The sequence below is a fragment of the Saccopteryx leptura genome, chromosome 9 (genome assembly GCF_036850995.1).
Source record: "Saccopteryx leptura isolate mSacLep1 chromosome 9, mSacLep1_pri_phased_curated, whole genome shotgun sequence".
Classification (NCBI taxonomy): Eukaryota; Metazoa; Chordata; class Mammalia; order Chiroptera; family Emballonuridae; genus Saccopteryx; species Saccopteryx leptura.
The window spans coordinates 22,223,223-22,247,637 of NC_089511.1; the positions used below are offsets into that span (position 1 = coordinate 22,223,223).

Sequence of the window (24,415 nt, forward strand, 5' to 3'; positions counted from 1 at the left end):
AAAAAAAAAAATCAATGGATGTCAGGGTATAGCTGGTGCTGGCTGGTAAAGCCTGGCCTCCAAACTCATCCATAAAATTGACTTAAATTCTAACATATACTGAGTTATAACAGATGGAAATTCGAATCCCAGGAAGAGCAAGGAAGGGGGTGGAACTAAGTGAGCAGTGTGAGCCAAGCACCCAGGGGCTCTTGCTGAGCGCCAGCCAATAGCCAGGCGCTTCTTAGCCCCAAGCCTGCCGGTGACACAGTCCCAACGCCGAACCTTGCAACCAGCACACCTGGCCTAAGCCCAACCCTAGGGAATCACAGAGGACCATGGGTGACGCAAAGGACCAGATATCAGTCTCCTCAGCCAACTTAAGAGGCTACTTACCAAAAGACTAGTGATTCCAACATAAGGATCATCTTTATATGAAAATCTATAAGCAACATTTTACATTATTTTCCATCAATATACAACCCTTACACACGCAAGTAGGAAGTTCTGCCATTCTGAGCAACAGAGCAGCAGCCCAGCCCCGAGGAAGGCTGCACACAGAAGGGGCACAGCTGCTGACCCCCTCCCTTCCCGACCACCCACCAGCCTCAGGAACAGCCTCAGGAACAGCCTGGCACTTGCAGAAACTGCTAAACCCTTGGGATTTCCTCAGGGACTGGAGTGTCTGTGACAAATGGCAGGAAGCACATGGGCGGGGCTTGAGGGTGGCTCGGATCACATCTGATAGCTTATGCTAATAAGATGACAGGACTGGGCGCTACCAGGCCAGAAAAAGCAACCATTTGATTAGGGGGGCCCAGGCCGGTCTCCTTCCCTGTCACCTGTGCCCCACTCTGCCAGCCCTCCTCTAAGGGGCACTGTCTGGAAAACAGAAAGATGGATGAGCTAAGGTTCTAGCAGCATCTATCCGAGTCAAGTCAGGTTGGAATCCTGCCTACTTTCTCTTTCTATATGATTTAAGGTGGTGAAGGGAAAAGGTAGTCAGAAATGCAGAAACATTTTACAAATAATAAATTTATTTCCAAATCCTGAATTATAACCAAATTACAATTCCCTCTAGGTCTGATTTGCTGCTTTATACAAGAATTTTAAAAAACATAGTCAATGGCCAAGTCATTTGTACACCAAGCGTCCTGGGGGCAGTTTATTTGGTGCGGTGGGTCCAGCCACCTCTCGCAGCTTCTCAGCTGCTCTGCAGCCCGGAGCCGGCCCTGCGGAGCTCCTCCCCTCCCTGCAGAGCCTGGTCCGCAGCGGGCGCTCCCCGACCATGCCGCACACAGATGAAAGCACACAGATGAAAGGGCTTTGTCCGCAGGCCCGGGTGCTCCCACCGCTCAATGCTGGCTCCCATCCTCTGCAGGGACAGCCTCAGCTCATAGCCCGAAGCGGGCTGGCGTGCGGCGAGGAGTCATGGGTTCCCCCTGCTCTTTCCGACCCGGAGTGTAGATCTTTGTAGACCTGCAGACACAAAAAGAAGTGCTGGGATTCACAATGCTACTCACTACAACCAGGACAACCGAGCAGGCCCAGGAGCCTGAGGCCTTGCTGTTTCTAACTGGTGTGTGAGCAGGCTTAGGCCAAGGGTCTTCCCCCAGCACAGTTCCACTCCCCGCCTTCCCCATTGGAGAGTGGAAGCAGAATAAACTATCACCTTGTTCTGCTATTTACCAAGGAATGTTGTAAGACAGATCACTAAACTCCTAGGTGAACTATGTAGGTAGCCTTCCCTACACCTCACCAGCCTGCCACTCCAGCGGTGTCTTAAACTCTGGCTGGCCTTTGTCCCCAGCTGCTGGGAGGAAACTGCTACACCCTTGGATTTCCTAAGGGACTGGAGTGTCTGTGACAAATGGCAGGAAGCTCATGGGCGGGGCTTGAGGGTGGCTCGGATCACATCTGATAGGTTATGCTAATAAGATGACAGGACTGGGCGCTACCAGGCCAGAAAAGCCAACCATTTGATTAGAGGGCTGTGCTCTGAGCCCAGCCTCTGGAGGGAAGGGAGGCCGGAGACAAGTCATTCCTGTGCATGTTGATTCCATCGACGTGCCTCCGTATGAAACCACCAGTAAAACTCTCAGCTCAGAAGCTCAGCTGCGCTTCCCCGTTGGCAGTGCTCTGTGCGTACTGTCACACAGCACCAAGGGGCCAAAGAGCCCTGAGGACAGTGGAAGCTTTGCACTCAGGACCCTCCCAGACATCACGCTATCATCTCTCCCTTTGGCTGGTTCCAATTTGTATCCTTTTGCTATAATAAAACTATAATCAGAAGTATATAGTACTTTCCTGAATTCTGTGAGTTGTTCTAGATAGCAAATTATCAAACCCGAGGGAGTCTGGGGGAGTTCCCAAACCTGTAGTAAGTTGGTCAGAGGTGAGGGGTGACCCTGGGTATGCCCAGCCTGCAGCTGGTGTCTGAAGTGAGGGCAGGCTGACCTAAGTCCAGGCACCAGCGCAGGCGCAGAAGTCCAAGCCCCGCCCCCACTGTGCTTTCCGAGCCCTGGACTGTCAGTCACACTGGGAGACTGCCCTGCTACTGCAACCCACCTCGGCCCCAAACGCAACATGACAATGACAGGGTGTGGCAAATTATCACCACCCTTCAAAGTGTGTCAGGAGCGCCTCCACGTCTCCACACGTGACCCCATCAACTTCTTTCATCAAATCACCTCAACACATTCAACTTCTCTTAAACCTTGACCCTGCATTGGGCCTAGTGGGTCCACCACGCTCGTCCCTGGAGCTTCCAGGGGTGTCCCTCCCAGCCCAGGTCCCAAGGTCAAAACTCGCCTGACACTCCCCAAGGGGCTGCGCTTTTCCTGCTCCTGCCGCCGGGCTCGCAGCTGCTCCTCGGCCAGCGCCATCTCCTCCTCCATGGCAGAGGCTTCCTCTTTGGCCCGTCGGCGGTTCTCCTAGAGAAGGGAGAGCAGGGTCCTGGGGCCACCGGGGACCAGCAGGTAAAAGGGCCTTGTCGGCACCCATCGGCCTGCTGTGTAAACCACACCAGCTCCTGGCAATGGGGCCACACGGCTCCCTGCCCCGGCACCAAGGCCAGGGCCTGCTCCTCTCACTGACGCAAGATAGACACTAGATGATTCAGCCCTACCCCTGTCAAGCCTCAGCACTCCATCCAACTCAGTAAGTACTTATATTTTCTTATATAGTTCACAACTGTGCCAGGAAGTACAGGAAATAGAAAGACTACATCTAGCTGAAAAAATTCAGACTAAGGAAGATGTGTGCAGGCCCCGTGTGGGGAAGACTATGCTGAGAAGACAGAAAGCAAAAAGCCCACAACGTTCCGAAACCCTAAACAATGGATCTAGGTGGTGGCCACTGAGGGACACTAAGACCGTGAGGAGATGGAGGAGGAGGGAAGGAATTTATAGTGGGGGTTTGGGTGGAGCCACTGGGCAAGCTCAGCATCTCACAAGGGGGACCAGGCCTTCCGGCCGGACAGGCAGCTCACAGCAGCACACGCCTGTGCGCATCCCTGCCCAGAACAGCGGAACTTGCACCTGATCAAGGCTGTAGACTAATTACCAGTTCACAGAAAGTATACAGGGCCTGACCTGTGGTGGCGCAGTGGATAAAGCGTTGACCTGGAAATGCTGAGGTCGCCGGTTTGAAACCCTGGGCTTGCCTGGTCAAGGCACATATGGGAGTTGATGCTTCCAGCTCCTCCCCCCCTTCTCTCTCTCTGTCTCTCCTCTCTCTCTCTCTCTCTCTCTTTCTTTCTCTCTCTCTGTCTCTCCCTCTCCTCTCTAAAAATGAATAAATAAAAAAATAAATTAAAAAAAAAATTTGAAAAAAAAAAAAAAGAAAGTACACAGGATCGAGGCACTCGCTAAACGCCTTACGGAACCAATCGGCCCAATACAGAACATGGAACACTCAACAAGATAAATGACCTGGTTTCTCCAATAGATCAATACCATGGGGGGGGGGGGGGGCAGGATAAGACTCAATACATATAACACAATATCAGTGTTTGGATCCTAATTCAAGCAAATCAATTACAGAAAGTCTGAGATAAAAGAGGACATCTGAATATAGACTAGAGACTTAGGTGACACTGAGGATTAGTTTTGTTGAGGAATAATGGCATGATTATATTTAAATTTTTAAAAAGCCCTATTAGAGATACAAAGCCAGGTATTTATGGGTGAAAAAACAGTGTTGGAAATATGCTATAAAATATTCCAGGAAAAAGGCCCACTGCTCCCTCAAGGCCCCCACGCCTTCACCACCAGGTGTCTCCACAGCCACCGCGCCGCTGCCTCCCAGCGCAGCTGGCGGATGCAGCGCAGAGCCCGCCTCCCTTCCCTCTGGGGCTGAAGGCGGGCCTGCGGCTCTCTGCTCCCCAGCCCTCTTCCCAGGACTGCCAAGCACTCAGTGCCCCTCACCTCCCTTCCCTCTGGGGCTGAAGGCGGGCCTGCGGTTCTCTGCTCCCCAGCCCCTCTTCCCAGGACTGCCAAGCACTCAGTGCCCCTCACCTCCCTTCCCTCTGGGGCTGAAGGCGGGCCTGCGGCTCTCTGCTCCCCAGCCCCTCTTCCCAGGACTGCCAAGCACTCAGTGCCCCTCACCTCCCTTCCCTCTGGGGCTGAAGGCGGGCCTGCGGCTCTCTGCTCCCCAGCCCCTCTTCCCAGGACTGCCAAGCACTCAGTGCCCCTCACCTCCGGTTTTGGCCCATCTATCGGCAATGAGTGGCCGGCCCAGCTCAGCCTTCCAGAACCATCTCCACCTGCCCAAGCTGACTTGTAAAAGCAGGCCAAGATCCTGGAGGCCCAATGCTGAGGAAACCAGAACCCACCAGAACACAACCGCAGGAGAGCCGGTCGGTGCATCCCCCACTTAGATACTTCCCAGATGCCTCAAGCCCCCCACACACACACACATACACACCAGACACACACACACACATACGCACCACAGACACACACATACACACACCACACACATACACACACCACACACACACACACATACACATGGCAATGGCATGTGAACTCTGGAGCAGGTGCTCTAGGCTCGAAAGCATCCAGCTTCTTGCAAGAAACCTCAGTGGCTGCCCAGGAAACTGTGCCCCTTCCCTAGGGCACAGGCTCCCATGCCAGCAGCAGGAACTGGCCCCCCAGGGCCTGTGCTAAGACCAGCACGGGGCTCTCAGTGGAGCGGGAAGAGGCAGCGGAAAAGAGGGAGATCAGGGCAGGCACCTCAAGGTTTGGGCGAGCCCGTGAGTATATGTAAGAGACAAACATTAACCAAAAAAACAAAAAATCATGAGAGGCAGACAAAAGCATTCTTGGTAAATTATTTCTAAAAATAAAGTACAGCCTGACTAGGAAGTAGCACAGTGGATAGAGCGTCGGCCTGGGATGCTGAGGACCCAGGTTCAAAACCCTGAGGTCGCTGGATTGAGCACAGGCTTATTTGGCTTGAGCACAGGCTCACCAGCTTCAGCACAGGGTCACTGACTCGGCTGGAGCCCCCCGGTCAAGGCACATATGAGAAAACAATCAATGAACAACTAAGGTGCTGCAACTATGAGCTGATGCTTCTCATCTCTCCCTTCCTGTCTGTCCCTGTCTCTCTCAATATCTATCTCTCAAAAAAGCATAATAAAAATTAAAAAATAAAAATAAAATATAAAAGTAAAATTATAAAATAAAATTAAACAAATAAAATATACCAGAAAAAAATGGATGTTCGGAGGGGAATGGGAATATTTGAAACAAAAATAGCAGAATGTTAATTATAAGGGCTGAGTGATGAATTCTTCATGGCTCATTATACTATTTCTAACCACTTTTATGAATATTTGGACTATTCAATAATTTTATTTTATTTTTATTTTTTTTCATTTTTCTGAAGCTGGAAACAGGGAGAGACAGTCAGACAGACTCCCGCATGCGCCCGACCGGGATCCACCCGGCACGCCCACCAGGGGCTACGCTCTGCCCACCATGGGGCGACGCTCTGCCCACCAGGGGGCGATGCTCTGCCCATCCTGGGCGTCGCCATGTTGCGACCAGAGCCACTCTAGCGCCTGAGGCAGAGGCCAGAGCCATCCCCAGCGCCCGGGCCATCTTTGCTCCAATGGAGCCTTGGCTGCGGGAGGGGAAGAGAGAGACAGAGAGGAAAGCGCGGCGGAGGGGTGGAGAAGCAAATGGGCGCTTCTCCTGTGTGCCCTGGCCGGGAATCGAACCCAGGTCCTCCGCACGCTAGGCCGACGCTCTACCGCTGAGCCAACCGGCCAGGGCCAATATAAAAAGAGGTGGCAAACCAAGCAACTGGAGTGGGTGGAGAAGAATCGGCCACACCTGCCTCGCTAGATCGCAGTCACACTGTCTGAGAGAGAGGTGAGGTGAGCAGGGGATGTACCTCAGTCCCAGGCTGAGGGAAATGGGCCCCAGAGGCAGAGAGGACCTCCTGGAAGGCCCAGGACCTACCTGCCGAGACTTGCCCGCCTGCTTCACGCTGTAGAACATGGGGCCCAGCTCCGCCAGCCACTCTCCGTCCACGGCAGTCACGCACTGCATGTACTCCTGCGGGAGGAGGGGCCACGGCGTCAGGCTGTCCCTCCCAGCGCAGCCCCCCCTGTCAGAAGGGATGTGGGAAGGGCCCTACCCCCAGCCCGCAGACACTGGGACTGGAATCCCTTCCCCACCTCTGCTCCTTCACGCTTCTCCTAGGACCCAAGAGAAAAGGCCCAGCCCCTCAGAACACTATTCGAATGATGACACCAAAAGAGGCTGTTGGTCCCCGGCAGTAGGTAGGAAACATTCCTGCTGGCACAGCCCAGACCATATGACTTAGAGGTTAACTATGTAAATCCCCAAACCTTCAACTGAAAACCATCCTCAACTCCCCGCAAAGCTAGGCAATGGTCTCAAGCTTCCCAAGGTCACAGCTCACCCAAGAAGGCAGTGAAGGGGCCCGGCCCAGCGCGATGGGCCCGTGTCATGCAAGCCGCCTCAGAGAAGACTCACCTTGGTGGTCATGACTAACTCGTGATACACTATGTAGTCTGGGGTGTAGCCCATTCCGAAGAGGGAGCTGGTGGGGTGCAAGTGGCAGGGCATCCCTGTCCGAATATTCACGTACTCTCCGATTCCCTAGCAAGGAGACACAGCAGGTGACCACACTGGGAAGACGCTGCTCACTGGGGCAGCTACCCCGTCCCTCTAGTACTATCTTGACACAGGCTTGTGGGGGAAGCCCAGATCTGCAGAACTGTACAATGAGGAAGGAAGAACGTTGCCCATGCGCAAATATCCTGCCAGGTGGGGGCCCCAGCTCCAACGGGCTCACCTTGAGCTTGGCGGCCTGGTGGAAATAGGCAGCACAGATACACTTCCTGACGATGTCCCAGTCGGTGCCACAGGAGGCCAGGCTCATCCTCTGCTGCACCATGATGTCCTTCAGCTGAGCCCGCACTTCCCGGACCTACAGCAGGACACAGGTAGGAGAGAGTAAAGCCCTCCTTCCTGTGCCTCCCACCCTCCATCCCGACACCCTGCTTATCTGGGCCACGCCCCCACCTTCCGCATGGCCTTGGCATGGATAAAATGATCGTTACACCAGATGGTAGAGTAATTATTGTTCTTCCACTGCAGGTAAACATTCAGGTAGGTCAAATGATCACTCTCGGGGACAGCAAACTTCTCCCGAATTTGATCACTCTCCTCCTCTCGGCCCTAGGAAGGAAAAGGGGACCTCTAAACACGGGGGAGTCCAGGCCCACTGAGAAGAGGCTGGCGGTTCCCTCTCACCTACCCAAACACACAACTTCAAACACATCGATATGTCGTAACAATATAAGAAAGATCAAGTGGTATAAGAATATTTATCCTAACATGTGAGAGTTCAAACACAACCACACTAAGTGCTCTTGGGAAACTTTCAGAACACTCCCTAAAAAGCACTGATCTAGCCCATCTTTCCCCCCACAACCCAACTCAACCTGCTTAACAGAAAACAGTCAAGTCATTCTTTAGAAAACTATGATTGATTCCCTGGAAGGCTGAGGTTGCTGGTTCAAAGCCCTGGGCTTGCCCGGTCAAGGCACATATGACAAGCAATCAATGAACAACTAAAATGAAGCAACTATGAGTTGATGCTTCTTGCCTCCCTCCCCTTCTCTCTGTAAAATCAATAAATAAAATCATTTTTTAAAAATGAAACATGATTCCTGTCCCTCCACTGCACTTTAATAATACAAAGAGAAACTACTGCCCTCTCTAATCCTTCTCAAGCCCGTAACTCCGCCTGCGCTCCTGGGAAGAAGGGAGAGCTGGACACCATCTCCCCACCTTGGGCCTGTAGAAGATGGCTGGGACCGAGAGCATGGAGACGATGAGCAAGATCTCCGAGCTGCAGCCCATGTCACAGGACACAATGAGCATCTTGGACAGGGCTGGGTCCAGAGGGAACTCCACCATCAGCCGCCCAGTTGAGGTCAGACCACCTAGGAGAGAGGAGCAAATGCAGATGCTCAATGAACCCTGTGCAGAGCAGGAGAGGACCCAGGCGCCAGAGCCCATGCGGCCTGGCCTGGCCCAGCCCACCCGGCTCCCAGGAACAGCACCTGTGTTGTCCAGGGCTCCAAGGATCCAGAGCTGATACATGGAGTTGAGCATGTTGTCCTCTGGTGGCGGGTCCATGAAGTGGAACTGCAGCAGGTCCTGCACGCCCAGGGACTTGAGCAGCAGCACCACGTTGGCCAGGTTGGTCCTCTGGATCTCGGGCACCGTGGTGGTCAGCAGCTCATTTTTGTAGGCGCTCTGGGTGTAGAGCCTGCCACAGAGAAGACTGAGTGCTGCCGCGCCCGCCACCACACTGCCCGCTGCGCCCCCGAGTGCTGCCGCGCCCGCCACCACACTGCCCGCTGCGCCCCCGGGTCTGCCGCGCCCGCCACCACACTGCCCGCTGCGCCCCCGGGTCTGCCGCGCCCGCCACCACACTGCCCGCTGCGTCCCCGGGTCCTGCCGCGCCCGCCACCACACTGCCCGCTGCGTCCCCGGGTCCTGCCGCGCCCGCCACCACACTGCCCGCTGCGCCCCCGGGTCCTGCCGCGCCCGCCACCACACTGCCCGCTGCGTCCCCGGGTCCTGCCGCGCCCGCCACCACACTGCCCGCTGAGCCCCCGGGTCCTGCCGCCCCTGTCACCACACTGCCCGCTGAGCCCCCGGGTCCTGCCGCCCCTGTCACCACACTGCCCGCTGGGCCCCCGAGTCCTGCCGCGCCCGCCGAGCCCTTGGGCGTGCCCGGCTGCCTACGCGGAGACCACCTCGGCAGGAGAGCACCGCTACCCCAGCCTCTCACTGCATGTGCACCCCGAACACAAGGGCAGAGGAACGCCACAGGTAGGAGAACTCCCATTTCCCCCTCACCGCTCCCCACTTTCTCTCGGAATTGTGAATTTCCACCGATTCAAAACAGTCCTGCCAGTTTACTCTTCTCCTAGACTATCCTACATACTTTGTTTAATTTCTGGAACCAAAGAGCCTAGGATTAGAATTGTGGCTGGATTTTCTTAATATTTTTCTGTATTTTCTGAATTTCTATAGTAAATATATAATTTTTGAAAATCAGAACTAAAAAGAAATAACTGAAGATGTAAAAAAGAACTAGTGGTGTAATTTGTTCAGATTTATCATGAGGGAGAACGTGCTATAATTATTGGTCTTCTACTACAAGCACACTCAACACAGGACTGCCAAAAACCCGAAACCGCTCGAACCTGAGCTGCCTGCAAAGGCTATTTCTTCCACTCGGCAGCATACAGTGAGAGGACCAACAAGTGGCAGCCCCGCCACCGGTCCCCAGCCTTGGGGATCAGCTCTAGGCCAGCAGACCCCCACTGGATCACAGTCCGAGCCCGCCCGCCCCGGCCCAGCCCCCATCCTCGGTGATTCCAGCACCGCCCCGGAAAGCAGGCTGGCACGGGGTTCCTACCTGAAACACTGACCTGGGCCCGTCCTGCCGGCTCGCCCCGACCTCTGGTTGGCATTGGCCTGGCTGATGGGGTAGATCTGCAGAGCATCCATGCCAATCCTGGGGTTGAAGACCTAGGAGGGGCAGCAGAGCTGATGAAGGACAGAGTGAAGGGGAATAGGGAGGCACTGTGAGACTAAGACACGCACGCTACGTGCTGCACAGCCAAGTGTCTTCGTGGTACTGGCAGCCATCCTTATGGAGCCAGGAACCGCAAGAAATTTCCCCAGAAACACCAGCTCCATGATCTTTATCGAAATTTTTTAACTGTCTACCTCGTCAAGTTACTACAAGGATTCAATGAATCAAGCACATAGCAAATTAGGAACTCAATAAATGCTAGTCTCTTAAACCAGCACCACTTTCCTGTGAGTCACTCACTGCAGGGCCAAGGAACACAGGCCTGCTGCCCCCTCCCCCCACTCAGCTTCGGGTGAGGGCCCAGGGCTCTGGCACCTCTGTCTCTCTTACCTTTAGTTTGCAATAACCAGAATCGATAACAAACATGATGCCGTCAACAGTCAGAGATGTCTCAGCAATGTTAGTGGCAACGATACACTTCCGAACGCCATCCGGAGCCTAGAGCCGGGCAGATGTGCAGAAGGGAGAGCTGTAGCCCTGCAGGCAGCAAAGACCCCCCACTCCCGGAGGAAACAGCATGCCCCACCCCTGGCGGAAAAGTAACTCCTACGCTCTCCTGTCCTCCTTTGGGAGAAGCCGGGAGGACCCCAAGGTGAGGGCCTATCAGAGACGTTCTTGCTGTCGCACCTTCTGGAAGATCTTGGCCTGGAGGTCAGAAGGCAGCTGGGAGTAGATAGGCAACACAGCCAAGGCAGGCGCGTTCTCCAGTTCTTCCAGATGTTCCACAATCTGGTCTGAGGTTACCTGCGGACACAGTATCCATGAGACACTGGAGCCCCAAACTCGCACACATAGGATACACCCATTCACGACAGTCACGGCCGAGGTCCGTACCTCTATGTCCTCCTGGCCAGGCATGAAGATGAGGATGTCCCCAGGGGCCCCCGACAGGTGCACCTGCAAGGACTGCTTCACTGCGGCCTCCACGTAATCCTCCTGCGGGGTCTGCAACACCAGCCAGGGACACCGTCAGAGGAGGCGTCGAGGGAAACGCAGGCCAGGCCCTCTCGGGGAGCCCAGTCTGGGGCTAGAGATGGTGGACTTCCAAGATTGCCACACTACAGATGACCTTGACAATGCCCCTTGGCCCCACACTTCCACTCCAAGGAAACAATAAAACAAAACATACCCAACAGTCCTCTGGCTCTGAGCCCTGGAGCTGCAGGCTGCCCCACTGCCTCTCAGTGCCCACAACGCCTTCCCAACTCAGCCCTGGAGCTGCAGGCTGCCCCACTGCCTCTCAGTGCCCACAACGCCTTCCCAACTCAGCCCTGGAGCTGCAGGCTGCCCCACTGCCTCTCAGTGCCCACAACGCCTTCCCAACTCAGCCCTGGAGCTGCAGGCTGCCCCACTGCCTCTCAGTGCCCACAACGCCTTCCCAACTCAGCCCTGGAGCTGCAGGCTGCCCCACTGCCTCTCAGTGCCCACAACGCCTTTCCCAACTCAGCCCTGGAGCTGCAGGCTGCCCCACTGCCTCTCAGTGCCCACAACGCCTTTCCCAACTCAGCCCTGGAGCTGCAGGCTGCCCCACTGCCTCTCAGTGCCCACAATGCCTTCCCAACTCAGCCCTGGAGCTGCAGGCTGCCTCACTGCCTCTCAGTGCCCACAACGCCTTCCCAACTCAGCCCTGGAGCTGCAGGCTGCCCCACTGCCTCTCAGTGCCCACAATGCCTTCCCAACTCAGCCCTGGAGCTGCAGGCTGCCTCACTGCCTCTCAGTGCCCACAACGCCTTCCCAACTCAGCCCTGGAGCTGCAGGCTGCCCCACTGCCTCTCAGTGCCCACAATGCCTTCCCAACTCAGCCCTGGAGCTGCAGGCTGCCCCACTGCCTCTCAGTGCCCACAACGCCTTCCCAACTCAGCCCTGGAGCTGCAGGCTGCCCCACTGCTTCTCAGTGCCCACAATGCCTTCCCAACTCAGCCCTGGAGCTGCAGGCTGCCTCACTGCCTCTCAGTGCCCACAACGCCTTCCCAACTCAGCCCTGGAGCTGCAGGCTGCCCCACTGCCTCTCAGTGCCCACAATGCCTTCCCAACTCAGCCCTGGAGCTGCAGGCTGCCCCACTGCCTCTCAGTGCCCACAACGCCTTCCCAACTCAGCCCTGGAGCTGCAGGCTGCCCCACTGCCTCTCAGTGCCCACAATGCCTTCCCAACTCAGCCCTGGAGCTGCAGGCTGCCCCACTGCCTCTCAGTGCCCACAACGCCTTTCCCAACTCAGCCCTGGAGCTGCAGGCTGCCTCACTGCCTCTCAGTGCCCACAACGCCTTCCCAACTCAGCCCTGGAGCTGCAGGCTGCCTCACTGCCTCTCAGTGCCCACAACGCCTTCCCAACTCAGCCCTGGAGCTGCAGGCTGCCCCACTGCCTCTCAGTGCCCACAATGCCTTCCCAACTCAGCCCTGGAGCTGCAGGCTGCCCCACTGCCTCTCAGTGCCCACAACGCCTTTCCCAACTCAGCCCTGGAGCTGCAGGCTGCCTCACTGCCTCTCAGTGCCCACAACGCCTTTCCAACTCAGCCCTGGAGCTGCAGGCTGCCCCACTGCCTCTCAGTGCCCACAACGCCTTCCCAACTCAGCCCTGGAGCTGCAGGCTGCCCCACTGCCTCTCAGTGCCCACAACGCCTTTCCCAACTCAGCAGCCTAGCCTGCGCCCTCCAACTTCTCATCGGAGCTCAGGGTCAGCTCAAGTAAGGGTAACAAGCATGCTATCTTCAGTACCTTGCTGAAGAGAATGTCAACAGGGAAGGTACGGCCAGGGATGTGGAAGATGGGGACATTCCCAAAGAAGGCAGCAAATTTCTCGGCATCCATAGTGGCCGATGTGACAATGAGCTTCAGGTCTGAGCGCCGAGCCACCACCTGAGCGAAGGGGTCAGTCAGAGGCTTTCCTGTAGGTTTGGGACTCCTGGCTTCCGCCCTCCAGTCTCATCTACCAACATCATTCCCAAATACAACAGAAGCCGAAGTGGACAAACTGGCACACAGAGGCATGCCAGTCCTGAAGACTGACCGCAGGGAGCCACGGCCAAGAGAGCCACAAGTCACTCAGCTGAGCAGGGACAGAGTGGCCCATAGTTCCAGGTCTGAACCAGCCACCTGGGGCCTCAGCACACTCTGGCCCGAGAGAGACCGCTGCAGCTTCCCCAGGCTAGACCCCAGCCCGCCTGGCGCGCCCCGATCCCTGCCTACTGCCAGTGTGCCGGTCAGAGCCCAGGGACCGAGACCGGACGCGGCGGCCCTCACCTCCCGGAGCAGCCCGAACAGCACGTCGGTGTTGAGGGAGCGCTCGTGCGCCTCGTCCATGATGATGGCGCTGTAGTGGTCCAGGTCGGCTTCCCGGAGCGACTCGCGGAGCAGGATCCCGTCGGTCATGTACTTGATCAAGGTGTTTTCTGAGGTGCAGTCTTCAAAGCGGATGGCATAGCCCACCTGGAGGGCAGAGAGAGACGGCTCAGAAGATCGGCACCGCCTCGTCGCTAGCACACCCGTGCTGGGCCCAGGCCTTAGCAGATCAGCTCAACAGGAGGAAGCTGCCAGGAAACAGCCACCGCTCAGCCCTCGCCCACTCACCTCCTCACCAAGGTTTCCCCCCATCTCTTCACTGACTCTCTTGGCCACCGACATGGCCGCCACACGCCGGGGCTGGGTGCATCCAATCATCCCGTAGTCCGTGTAACCATCTTCATGCAAGTACTGGGTCAGCTGAGTGGTCTTCCCACTGCCCGTCTCCCCAACCACAATCACGATGCTGTTGTCTCTACAAGGGAGCGAAGGCAAAGGGCCAATCAGCCGAGTGGAAGACCACAGCCACATCCACGCCTCCAAGAAGATGCTTCCACCTCCCACCCCCGGGTCTGGCTACCCAAGAAGCAGGCCTGCTCAGAGGAGGCTTTCCCTGGGGAGACAGCCCCATACTGAGACACCACCTGAAATGTCGAGATGCTGAGGTTTGAACAAGAGAATGACAACAAAACAATCCCATCTTGCGGACTTTCCCTTCTCCACTAGATGTAATGCCCAAAAGAAAAAAGAGCTACCAAGTAAACACAGGAGACAAAGGGGACCAATGGGACACCGTTCAGGACTGGAATTCCAGGCCCTTGCAGCAGCTACCTGATAATAGTGAGTAGTTCCTGCTGCACAGCAAAGATGGGCAGGTACTGCCTCTGCTCCAGAATTGACTTCTTTTTTGCGAATTCACTGCTGGCTTCACTCTTCTTCTTCATGTGATCTGCAAACTTCTGCTCTGTCCTGAGAACACACAGCAGCCTAAGCACCCTGCACAATTTCCCACATCTTCCTTCCTGATTGGACTCCTGCCCTTCTTCCTCCACCCCAGAATGAGAACTACTTCAACAAGACGCACTAAATCCTCAAGAAACTAGAGCAGCCAGATGATCCAAGATGCTTCTTGCCTCCTCCAGCCTAAGGGAGCAGAACTGCTGTGTGAGAACCATCACCCACTCACACCAAACAGCCCGGTCAAACAGAGCTAAATACGGCCCAGAGGACTTAAAGATTAACAACGGGCAAACCCTCTGCCCTCGAAGAGTTCAGCCGGAAGCGGAGCTGACACCACCAGCTCATCACCTTATAGAGTATCCCTGGGCAACTTCAGCACAGCCCCCGCAGGGCTAAGAGGAGGAGTCACAGCTGCAGTCATGACCAGGGCAGACCTCCTCCCTCTCTTGGCAGGATGGCAGTCTGTAAGGCTTCTTTCACAAAGACTTGTGAGAACAGCCCAACTTTCTGTACCTACTTCTCCTGGGAGCACTCAGATATCTGACACGTGTACACATCCCAAGACTCAAAAGCACTACGTGGTTTTCCCAAGACTCTACAGCAAAAAGGTACCCGTCCGATGCTCCCTTATCTACACCATCATCCACCCGCCCGCCTCCCAAGACTCTCCTGTCACACCCACCCCACGCTGTCAGCTTCCCATTTCTAATTTCTCAGTCACCTGAGAAACAATCAACATCTAAGGGATTTAATTTTCTAGAGACCAACAAGGGTTGATCAATAAATAGTACCTACCAACTTCTCACTTTGGACACTTCTCACAAGGGTACAGAGAATTATTAATTCAGAGGACAGTTCAACAGGACCTCAGAGTGTTCAAATGACAAGATTCACAAGAGCCTGACCAGGCGGGGGCGCAGTTGATAGAGTGACGGACTGGGATGCGGAGGACCCAGGTTCAAGACCCCAAGGTCACCAGTTTGAGTGCGGGCTCATCTGGTTTGAGCAAAAGCTCACCAGCTTGGACCCAAGGTCACTGGCTCGAGCAAGGGGTTACTCGGTCTGCTGAAGGCCCGCGGTCAAGGCACATATGAGAAAGCAATCAATGAACAACTAAGGTGTCACACGAAAAACTAATGATTGATGCTTCTCATCTCTCTCCGTTCCTGTCTGTCTGTCCCTATCTATCCCTCTCTCTGACTCTCTCTCTGTCCCTGTAAAAAAAAAAAAATTCACAAGAGACATTGAGTCCAGCCACCAAACAAAGTGAGAATCCCAATAAGCACTTACCCAACATCAGCTTAGATACCTCTAGGAACAGGGAAGTCACTACCTGGTGAGACAGCCGCCTCTATTTTCAAACCTCTGTTAAAAATAGTTTTCCTGTGTTGAACTGAAATCTACGGGGGCAGGGCGCACCTCCCCACAACCAACATCCGAAAGGCACTTTAGAGCAGAGTGGCTAAGAGCAGCCTCCTACGCTAGCTTGTCCGAGTGTGATCCTCCGTCTACCACTTCCTAGCTGGGTGACCTCAAACAAGTTACTTAAATTCCTGGGCTCATTCTCCTCACAGAAAAGGGAATTATAGCACCTCTCCCACGGAACTGTGGTGAGAGTTCAGTGAGCAAGTAACCATGAGGCCGTAAGGCCGCCTGGCACAGAGGAAGCTCCTGCGCAGTAGCAGCAGCAGGCATCGTATCTGCACTCGTAAAGAGTGCAGATGGTAGGAGAGAGAGACCAGGAGGAAGGGGCCAGAAGAGATCAGGAGACACAGCAAAGTGACATCACTTTCCTATCCACGAGCCATGAACTTTATCAGTTCTGCTTCAAGTGCCCCTGAGGGCCCCGTCTCTGGGGCCGGCCCGCAGCTGGCCGGCACACCTACCTGTAGTCCACTTTACCATCTTCCGTCAGCGCTTTGTCCAGCTCTTCCTCTTTCTTGACACCCATTATATCTCCCAGCTTGGTTCCAGCCAGTTCCCAGTGTTTGTGCTGAGCCTGAAAAAGACATGAAAAGTGTGCTCCATCCCGATACAAGTCTGTTGAGGAAACCAATCCCATCTCATAGGCTTCACCTGGCTGAGGTGATAAATTCCCAGAAGCATCAGGCCCTGTGGTTGTCCTGAGCTAAGGCCCTGGTGGAGGAAAGCCACGCACCCCCCAAGGGCTGGTTCTTGCTCTGGGAGTGTCCTCTAACTTCCAACAGTTACGACTGGAAGTTCATATGATTTTTAAGGAGGAAAAAGAGAAGAACATGCAGCCTCCGCAGCCCCAGGTGGCAAGAAACCAACCTTCTTGCGCTCCTTTTGCTCCCTGTGCTTCCGCACCGTCTGACTGCCTTTTCGGGCGATGATGGCCAGGTCGGAAGTGGCATCCTTGACGGGAATCACCGGCTCCGGCTGCGGGGCGTGGAGGGGAAGAGAAACTCCCGTTGGTCATTGATCTCAACAAGGTCCATTTCCCAACAGCCCGACTGTAGGAAAGGCGCGGCTTCCCTATCGTCACAGGGCATTTTCCCCCCTTTCCTTTCCTTCCATTTCCCTTCCGGTCTTTCTGAGCTTTCCTCCCTTGGGCCCCAGAGGCACCTCACCTGCTTGGTGAAGACAATCCGTCCATCCAGAAAGGGAGGCACCAGGTTATGCACCATCAGATGCACCTTGGCCGCGCTGTCCTCTTCAAAGTCCTCATCCACCTCTAGCCGGTGGACCACGCCGCTGGTGAGCATGCGGTTGGTCTCCCAGCGCTCGTTATCCTGTGAGGACGCAATGGGGGCCACACTCAGAATGCAACCGAGAAGTCATCCCGAAAGGTCACCAGGCAGGCACGTGCCCTCAGGCCCTGACAGAGGGCATGGGGGCCACAGAGATGTCACAGGTCTCTCCATCTGCAGCTCCTCAGATAGGAGAGATGCTGATCCCAAATCACCTGCAGAACTCTCTCCAAGAAGCAGCACTTACTTTCTATCTCAGTCAGAACCTCTCCGTGGACACACCCGTGGTGACTGTCCCCAGCCCCACTGAGACAAAGAACACAGACCAGAGAGCCAGGTCCCATTCTATTAGTTCCCATCAACACCACCCCTCAAGGAAGTACTGCAGAGAAGGAAGTTATAAGTTGGTTTTTTGTTTAAACTACTGAGAAGTTCCTCACCCCCCTCCTCTGCCTCCGGAGTACAGCTACACCTGTGCTTCAGCAGTGGGGGGACAAGCCGTGCTGGCGCCCGTGCACGAGACCCGCTGCTTCTCCACACGCTCCCACTGCCGCTGACTCTGCCCAGCGAGGAGGCAGCAGCCTCACCTCATTGATCTGTCTCCGCTGAGCCGAAATGCGCTTCTGCTTCTGTTTATGCAGGTGCTGCTCCCGCCTCCTCACGTAGTCCTCAGAGGAGTAGGCCAGGGGATTGTGGAACTCGTCATAGCCCTCGTCCATCATGTACCAATCCCGGTCAGCTTGCTGCAGCGCAGGACACAAAGCAAAGGGAACAGGGGACAGGTCAAGTTTATGCACGGACATGGCCAGAGGGGAGGAGATGTTAGATGAGAAGTCACTGGTGTGGCAGAGCAGCCCTTGTGAGAGGTGCAGGCCACCCAGCTCTGAGATGAGCCATCTAGAGAACTACAGTGACGGAATGTGCATGTGAGACTCTGAATGGTAGCTTGCCATAACAGCACTTCTTAGATTTTCCACATGGTGGCACCAACACACAACTAGAAATTAGGCCTGACCTGCATCAAGTGAGAAGTTTCATCACGGAGCCTGTGCCCTGGAAAGAGATTCCAGGTCTTTGGGACTGAACACGGCTCAGCTTCCCCGAGACTGTCATCGAAGTCCACTTCCCCTAGCGTGTCACTCGTGGCCCTTGTGCTCTGACACATCCTGTCACCCACTCACCAATGGATGGCCGTCACCCCTCACTCAATCCCCCAAAGATAAAAAGTTTTTACCCTCTGGTCATCCTCCCATTGCTGCCGCTCCTCTTCTGTGTCAAACGAAATTCCTTCCTCACCATCCTCACGTCTTGCTGAAGGAGAACATGTAACAGGTCAGACCCCACGACCCCAGCTGGTCCCCAGAGGCCTCCAACAGACCTGCAAGGCCACACGGCTCTGAAGCCCAGCGGCACTCGGCCTGAGCAGGACGAGCAGCCCTGCTTTCCTGCCTCCTGCTCCCACACTGCCTCACCTCGGCCTCTGGACAGACGCGGCGTGGACCCTAAGTGTCTTCTGTCATCGGCCCACTCGTTGTATTTGTAGGATGGGGTTGGCAAAGGTGTGTCATCCGAGTACTTGCTTCTCACAGACCTGGGAAACAGTATAACCAGCATCACTGAACAGTCACTAAGATGAGCCACAGTCCCTAGCTGCCATCTCTCTCCCAGCCCAGACCCCTATGCCCCCATCACATCCACCCATGCCACCCACCCACCCAGAGAAACGAGGCTGCTCTGCCCAGAACATCACCTATCTCGATCTCGACTGGGCAGCCGATGGCTCCGCTCAGAATCCCGGTAGGAAGGCGTTGGGGAGGGCGACTCCCACTGCGAGCGCTTTGAGGAGCCATAGCCACTGTCCTCTTCCTCCCAGGCAGACCTAGAGGGCGTGGCTGCGTCTGCGGCCACAAAAGACACATCCACAGGAAACATCTAATTTAACCAGGACATAGCTCTAGAAATATTAGCCGGAAGTCAATTTCCCAAGCTTATTTTACTATTTATAAACATTGTACCTATTTATAAGGGATAATAAGGTTCTGACGGTTTTAAATATATCTGCATTTTAAGTCCAGTCTTCACCTGTTTATAACATTTCAAGGAATATCCACTCTGTCCTTTTAAATAAATCCTTCTTCTGCTCCCCAGCTCCCTGTTCTTTCCTGCCATTTGGAAGAACGGCCATTCAGTAAACCGGCCTATCACCTTAATGTCCACCCTTACAGAGAGGTCCAGGGCCTTCCCACCCAGCTCAGAACCAAATAGTCCAAGAAGTTCACGGTACAGCCAAGAATTCTCTCTCTGCCCACAATAATCCCCCTGAGGATGGGAGCTGCTCCCCCTGCCTTTTATTCACTTGACCCCTCACAAACCACCACAATGGCTGAGTCTACCTTTCGGTCGGTGTCGCGGGCTCTCTGGTTCATTTCTCCGGCTGCGCTCTGACCCTCCATCCCGCTCCGATCTGCTGCTGTGCCTGCTTCTATCCCGCTCATCTGTCAAGAGTCACACACAGAGATCAGAAGCATGTGTCCTGTCCCAGCTTCCACCCGTCTTCACCCGAGAGGAAGGACAGGCCTCCCCACTCACGAGCAAGCGCGACCTGCACTGCTCTAATGCGACCCCTGGGCTCCTGGCGCCCACAGAGCCCCATTCTTTCAAGGGGAAAAACTAGTTACGAGTTAGAAAATTTCAAACTCACAGTAACAGTTACTGTCCTGTAAGAATTCAAAAAGAATGGTCACAAATCTACAGGGAATAGCTATCTAATAGTTTATAAACTATGAAACTTAGACAATACTGAGCAAAGCCAGCGTTGGAGTTTGTGCCTAGCTTTGCTCCATAGCACTGTCCTTACTCTTTCACCAACACAACCATCAACTGTGGTTTCTTAGACACGTCACCCACTATCACCGAGTTTCATAATAAAAGGAGGACCTCACACTCAAGCAAAGCAGCTTTGTTGCAAGTGAGAGTTCTTAAACTGGCTGCTATTCCCAATCCCAACAGGGTCAAAACCAAGCAGGATGGCATTATGTTAACAGGGCCCCTAGTTTAATGAGCATTATAAAAACTGCAACAGGAAAGAAGCTGGCATGTTTTTTTGTTTTTTAAATTTTTATTTATTAATTTTAGAGAGAGAAGAAGGGAGAGAGAAAGACAGAAATGTGAATCTGTCCCTATATGTGCCATGACTAGGGATCGAACCCACAAATTTTGCATATTGGGACAATGCTTTTAACCAGAGGTAGTCAGCCTTTTTATACCTACCGCCCACTTTTGTATCTCTGTTAGTAGTAACATTTTATAACTGCCCACCAGTTCCACAGTAATGGTGATTTATAAAGTAGGGAAGTAACTTTACTTTATAAAATGTATAAAGCAGAGTTACAGCAAGTTAAAGCATATAATAATAATTACTTACCAAGTACTTTATATCAGATTTTCGCTAAGTTTGGTAGAATAAATCTTTATAAAACAACTTCCTACAGTTAAATCTATCTTTTTATTTATACTTTGGTTGCTCCGCTACTGCCCACCATGAAAGCTGGAACGCCCACTAGTGGGCGGTAGGGACCAGGTTAACTACCACTGCTTTTAACCAACTGACCAACGGCCAGGGCGAAGCTGGCATGTTACTTCAAATGTTTAATGGGCTGCGGGGCCTATGCTAGGCAGGCTACCTCTGTCTCTCTTGCGGTCACAGTCTCGATCCCGTGATCGCTCCTTCTTCCGATCCTTTTCTTCTTTGGACGAGGCATAGACACCATGTTCTCGGCGCTCCCGCTCTCTCTGCCGACTACGTTCCCAAAACTCTTCACTCACACCACCAGGATGGGATGGAGTCTCCACCCGAGCAGACCGATAATGTCTGAAACAGAGACGGCAACTGGTAAAGGCCCCCCGCCCCCGAGGAAAAAACCTTGCCCAAAGCCTCTGGCCGTGCCTAATAAGTGACCTGTCCTTTTCCACTTTATCCCCTGGTACTACAGGCTTACACATGGCAACAACCCAAAGCATTTCTTTTTTTTTTTTTTTAACATTTTTTATTGATTGATTTTAGAGAGAGGAGAGAAAGGCTGGAGTAGGAGGAACAGTAAGCACCAACTCATAGTAGTTGCTTCTTGTATGTGCCTTGATGGGGCAAGCCCAGGGTTTCGAACCAGCAACCTCAGTATTCCAGGTCAATGCTTTATCCTCTGCGCCATCCCAGGCCAGGCAACCCAAAGCGTTTCGAACCACCATCATCTACTCACTGGTCTCCTTTAAATGTTCCCCACAGATCTGAAGAAAATACCAATCCCTATCTACCCTCAATACTATAGAACCATAATAAAATCATAAAGCTCTACATGTCCAACAAGAAAACTGAGAGATAAACACGGGACATTATTTTCTGGCCTCCATTTTCATTCCGTTTGGATCAACCTATCCTAAAGCCGTTACCTGTCTTTCCGGCTACTCTGACCAGACTGGTCACTGCCATCCTCCTCAGCATCCCTCTGGTCATCCTTGCTCTCTTCCCAGTCCTTGTAGGAAGATATCTTGGACTTCTTCTTGTCCTCCCCATCATCCTTCTCTTCTCGCTCCCTCCGTTTCAGGGAAGCCAACAAGTCCAGTCCCAGCAATGAAGGGCGGGGAGCAGGGGCCTTGAAGACGTGCTGCTCACTGGCCGCACTTTTGGTTTTGCAAATAAGACCGCCAACCTGAGAGTCCCCATCAGTGCCTTCCAGTCTATGGATCGAGTTGTCCTCACCGGTGTCCTCCATGACAAGTTCTGGGTTTCTCTGAAAAGAGACAAACCATTTGGTATTGACATAAGAGAGAAAAAGGCTTGGCTCTGCTATATCCCAAGATAACTGTAGTTACAGATATATTTAACCTCTCCCTTAAAACCAGGGTTTCTTTAGTACCTCTTACTAAGATCTTTCCATCAAGTCATTGACAATCTCAAAGGATCACCCTACTCCCGCCTCAACACATATAATAGGTACACACATACAAACACATCCACCCCAAACACCAGGACCCAAGAAAGCATCCTCAGGCCTCAAGACGGCACACTTACCAGAGCACAGTGGCACCTATAAAGGGAATATAGGTCAGAAACCTCAATTGGCATCCAGGTTCTTATTTTCTACATGTATGATTGTAAGCAAATAATTTAATCTTTGGTTAGGCATAACTTCTATAACTATAAAATGGAAATACTTTTTGCTTTATCTAATCCATGGAATTACTGTGAGAACCAAACAAAAAAGTCTATGTGAAAGCTCTACACAAAGAGTTAGGTAAATGTAATTGTTACATTATACTACTTACTGTGTTCCTATATACTAATTGGGTCCCTCGTCGTTTTTTTGGGGTTTTTTTTTTTTGTTGTTTTTTTTACAGAGACAGAGTCAGAGGGAGGGATAGATAGGGACAGACAGACAGGAACGGAGAGAGATGAGAAGCATCAATCATCAGTTTTTCTTTGTGACACCTTAGTGGTTCATTGATTGGTTTCTCATATGTGCCTTGACCGTGGACCTTCAGCAGACCAAGTAACCCCTTGCTCAAGCCAGCGACCTTGGGCTCAAGCTGGTCAGCTTTGCTCAAACCAGATGAGCCCGCGCTCAAACTGGCAACCTTGGGGTCTCGAACCTGGGTCCTTCCGCATCCCAGTCCAACGCTCTATCCACTGTGCCACTACCTGGTCAGACCCTCGTCATTTTTTAAAATGAGTTCTTCTACCTCTCCCTCCCTTTAAACTTACAGATATAGCAGAGATGTTGGGGTATAAGGCTACCATCCATGTTATCCATACTTTAGTGGCATTTTTCGGACAAGTTGTGTACAGCAGTCGAAATCTTTTTAAAAACAATCCATGTTCACCAAAAATAAATGAGAAGCACTAGGTTAGAAAATGGTGTTTCTAAAAATTTAGATGGCTCTAAGTAATAAATCTCTCTTTACCTTCCATTACACACCATCTACTTCTGAGTGCTTGATAATTCCCCTCATTCCAACAAGTCAGTGAAGCAAAGTAAGTGTCAAGGGGCAGTGTACCGCCAGGATCCAGAATATTTTACACAGCTCTAATTAATGTGCACAGCTCTATAGAAGAATATTGTCAAACAGACTGGAAACATAATATGGACACAGACACAAGAGCTGCGTTTTGAAAAATACCATCAGGTAGAAGAGAAAGGAAAGCTGCACATTGGTGACATCTGTATACATGTGAGAAAAATCTAAACAAGAAGGGAAAGCCATACAGGCTCCACTCAGAAGTAGTCTAATCTAGAAAATATACCCCAAGAATGCCATTCTACACAGGAGAGACAACCTTGCCTGTCTTGCTAATGCTGTATGTACTCAATGCCTAGCAAAATAAACATTTGGTGAATTAATGGATAAGTGAATTAAACTGATTAAAGGAAAACAGGATGTACAACATTTCTAGAGATAACAAGGGAAGCTACCAACAGCACTGGACAAGGTGTCTGACCGCAAGACTTAATTAGCTACTGAGATGAACAAATAAAGAGAGAAGGGGCTGGATTCTGGAGAAAGGCTAATGGCAAAGAAGCTACATAGGGTACGAGAAAAACAATGAAAAAAGAAACTGGATTTACTCATTCAACAATTACTCTTTAAGTACCTTCTGTGAGCCAATCGCTGTTCTGGGAAATAGGGATAGAAAGGAGAAAAAAACAGACAAAAATCCCTGCCCTCTTGGAGTTAAGATTCTAGTAGAAGAGATCACGTGGTAGATACCACTGTGACAGTGCAGAGCAAGAAACAAGGAACCCTAAGGGATCGACGTTTGGGATCGTCTAATGCGGAGGCCTAAGGAAGGAGCACCCCAGGGGGCATCCCTGGACCTCAGTGAGGCTGCGCCAGGCTTCAGGGTCTGACCAGAACAAAGAGAAAAGCCGGGCCAAGCAAGACCTGAGCAGCATCCCTAAAGTAAGACAAACTGGGTGACAGGGACAAGACTTGACAAACCCGGGCCCGAACCTGAGCGAAGGACCGATATCCGCCGCCTGGAGCCGCCATGATTGGCGAAGGGCAGGTCATGAAGAAAGAAGGGTCACTCACCTCACCAAGCCTGACTCTCAGGACCTTCTGCCCTGGACTCTGGGGCGCCGGTGCAGCCACCGCTCGCTCAGATCGCGTTAGAGAACCAACACCCGCACCTTGAAAGCGGCCATTATTGTCCCATAATACCTTTGCAGTCCTTTCTATCCTCCCAAAGAGACCATAGAGAGCAACCCGGAAAATGCCGGTTCCCGGCTCTAAATATGGAAATTAACACGACCAGGCCTTCAGGATTAGAGTA

General features: G+C 53.0%; 1 protein-coding gene across 2 annotated transcripts; it reads right to left on the reverse strand.

Moving 5' to 3' along the window:
* Positions 1–996: 996 nt before the first annotated feature.
* Positions 997–24,325, reverse strand: DHX38 (DEAH-box helicase 38). Of its 2 annotated transcripts, XM_066348744.1 has the most exons (28): positions 24,175–24,323; positions 22,847–22,940; positions 21,535–21,875; positions 20,772–20,959; positions 19,482–19,583; positions 18,839–18,986; positions 18,561–18,679; positions 18,323–18,399; positions 17,676–17,831; positions 16,969–17,130; positions 16,670–16,777; positions 16,264–16,376; positions 14,249–14,386; positions 13,706–13,892; positions 13,379–13,564; positions 12,854–12,994; positions 10,975–11,085; positions 10,768–10,884; positions 10,471–10,578; positions 9,961–10,073; positions 8,591–8,799; positions 8,316–8,470; positions 7,545–7,700; positions 7,315–7,449; positions 6,993–7,118; positions 6,453–6,548; positions 2,791–2,912; positions 997–1,458 (listed from the first exon to the last, which is right to left on the reverse strand). In XM_066348744.1, exons 2-28 carry the CDS (start codon positions 22,880–22,882, stop codon positions 1,374–1,376), a joined length of 3,735 nt encoding a protein of 1,244 aa, XP_066204841.1. In that variant the 5' UTR covers positions 22,883–22,940; positions 24,175–24,323; the 3' UTR covers positions 997–1,373. The 2 variants fall into 2 exon arrangements, with proteins under 2 accessions (XP_066204841.1, XP_066204842.1); XM_066348745.1 differs by lacking the exon at positions 22,847–22,940 and having other exon boundaries at positions 24,175–24,325.
* Between the last annotated feature and the right edge of the window lie 90 nt (positions 24,326–24,415).

What these genes read in the sequence shown, in the direction of transcription:
- DHX38 (XM_066348744.1), bottom strand. Translation starts at nt 22,882, where the DNA reads ATGGTAGCCTTATACCCCAACATCTCTGCTATATCT. An exon ending in AATGGGAGGATGACCAGAGG is followed by an intron (nt 17,832 to 18,322) that starts GTAAAAACTTTT and finishes CCTGCGCTGCAG; the next exon opens with CAAGCTGACCGGGATTGGTA. An exon ending in TGGAGCCCTGGACAACACAG is followed by an intron (nt 8,471 to 8,590) that starts GTGCTGTTCCTG and finishes CCTCTCTCCTAG; the next exon opens with GTGGTCTGACCTCAACTGGG.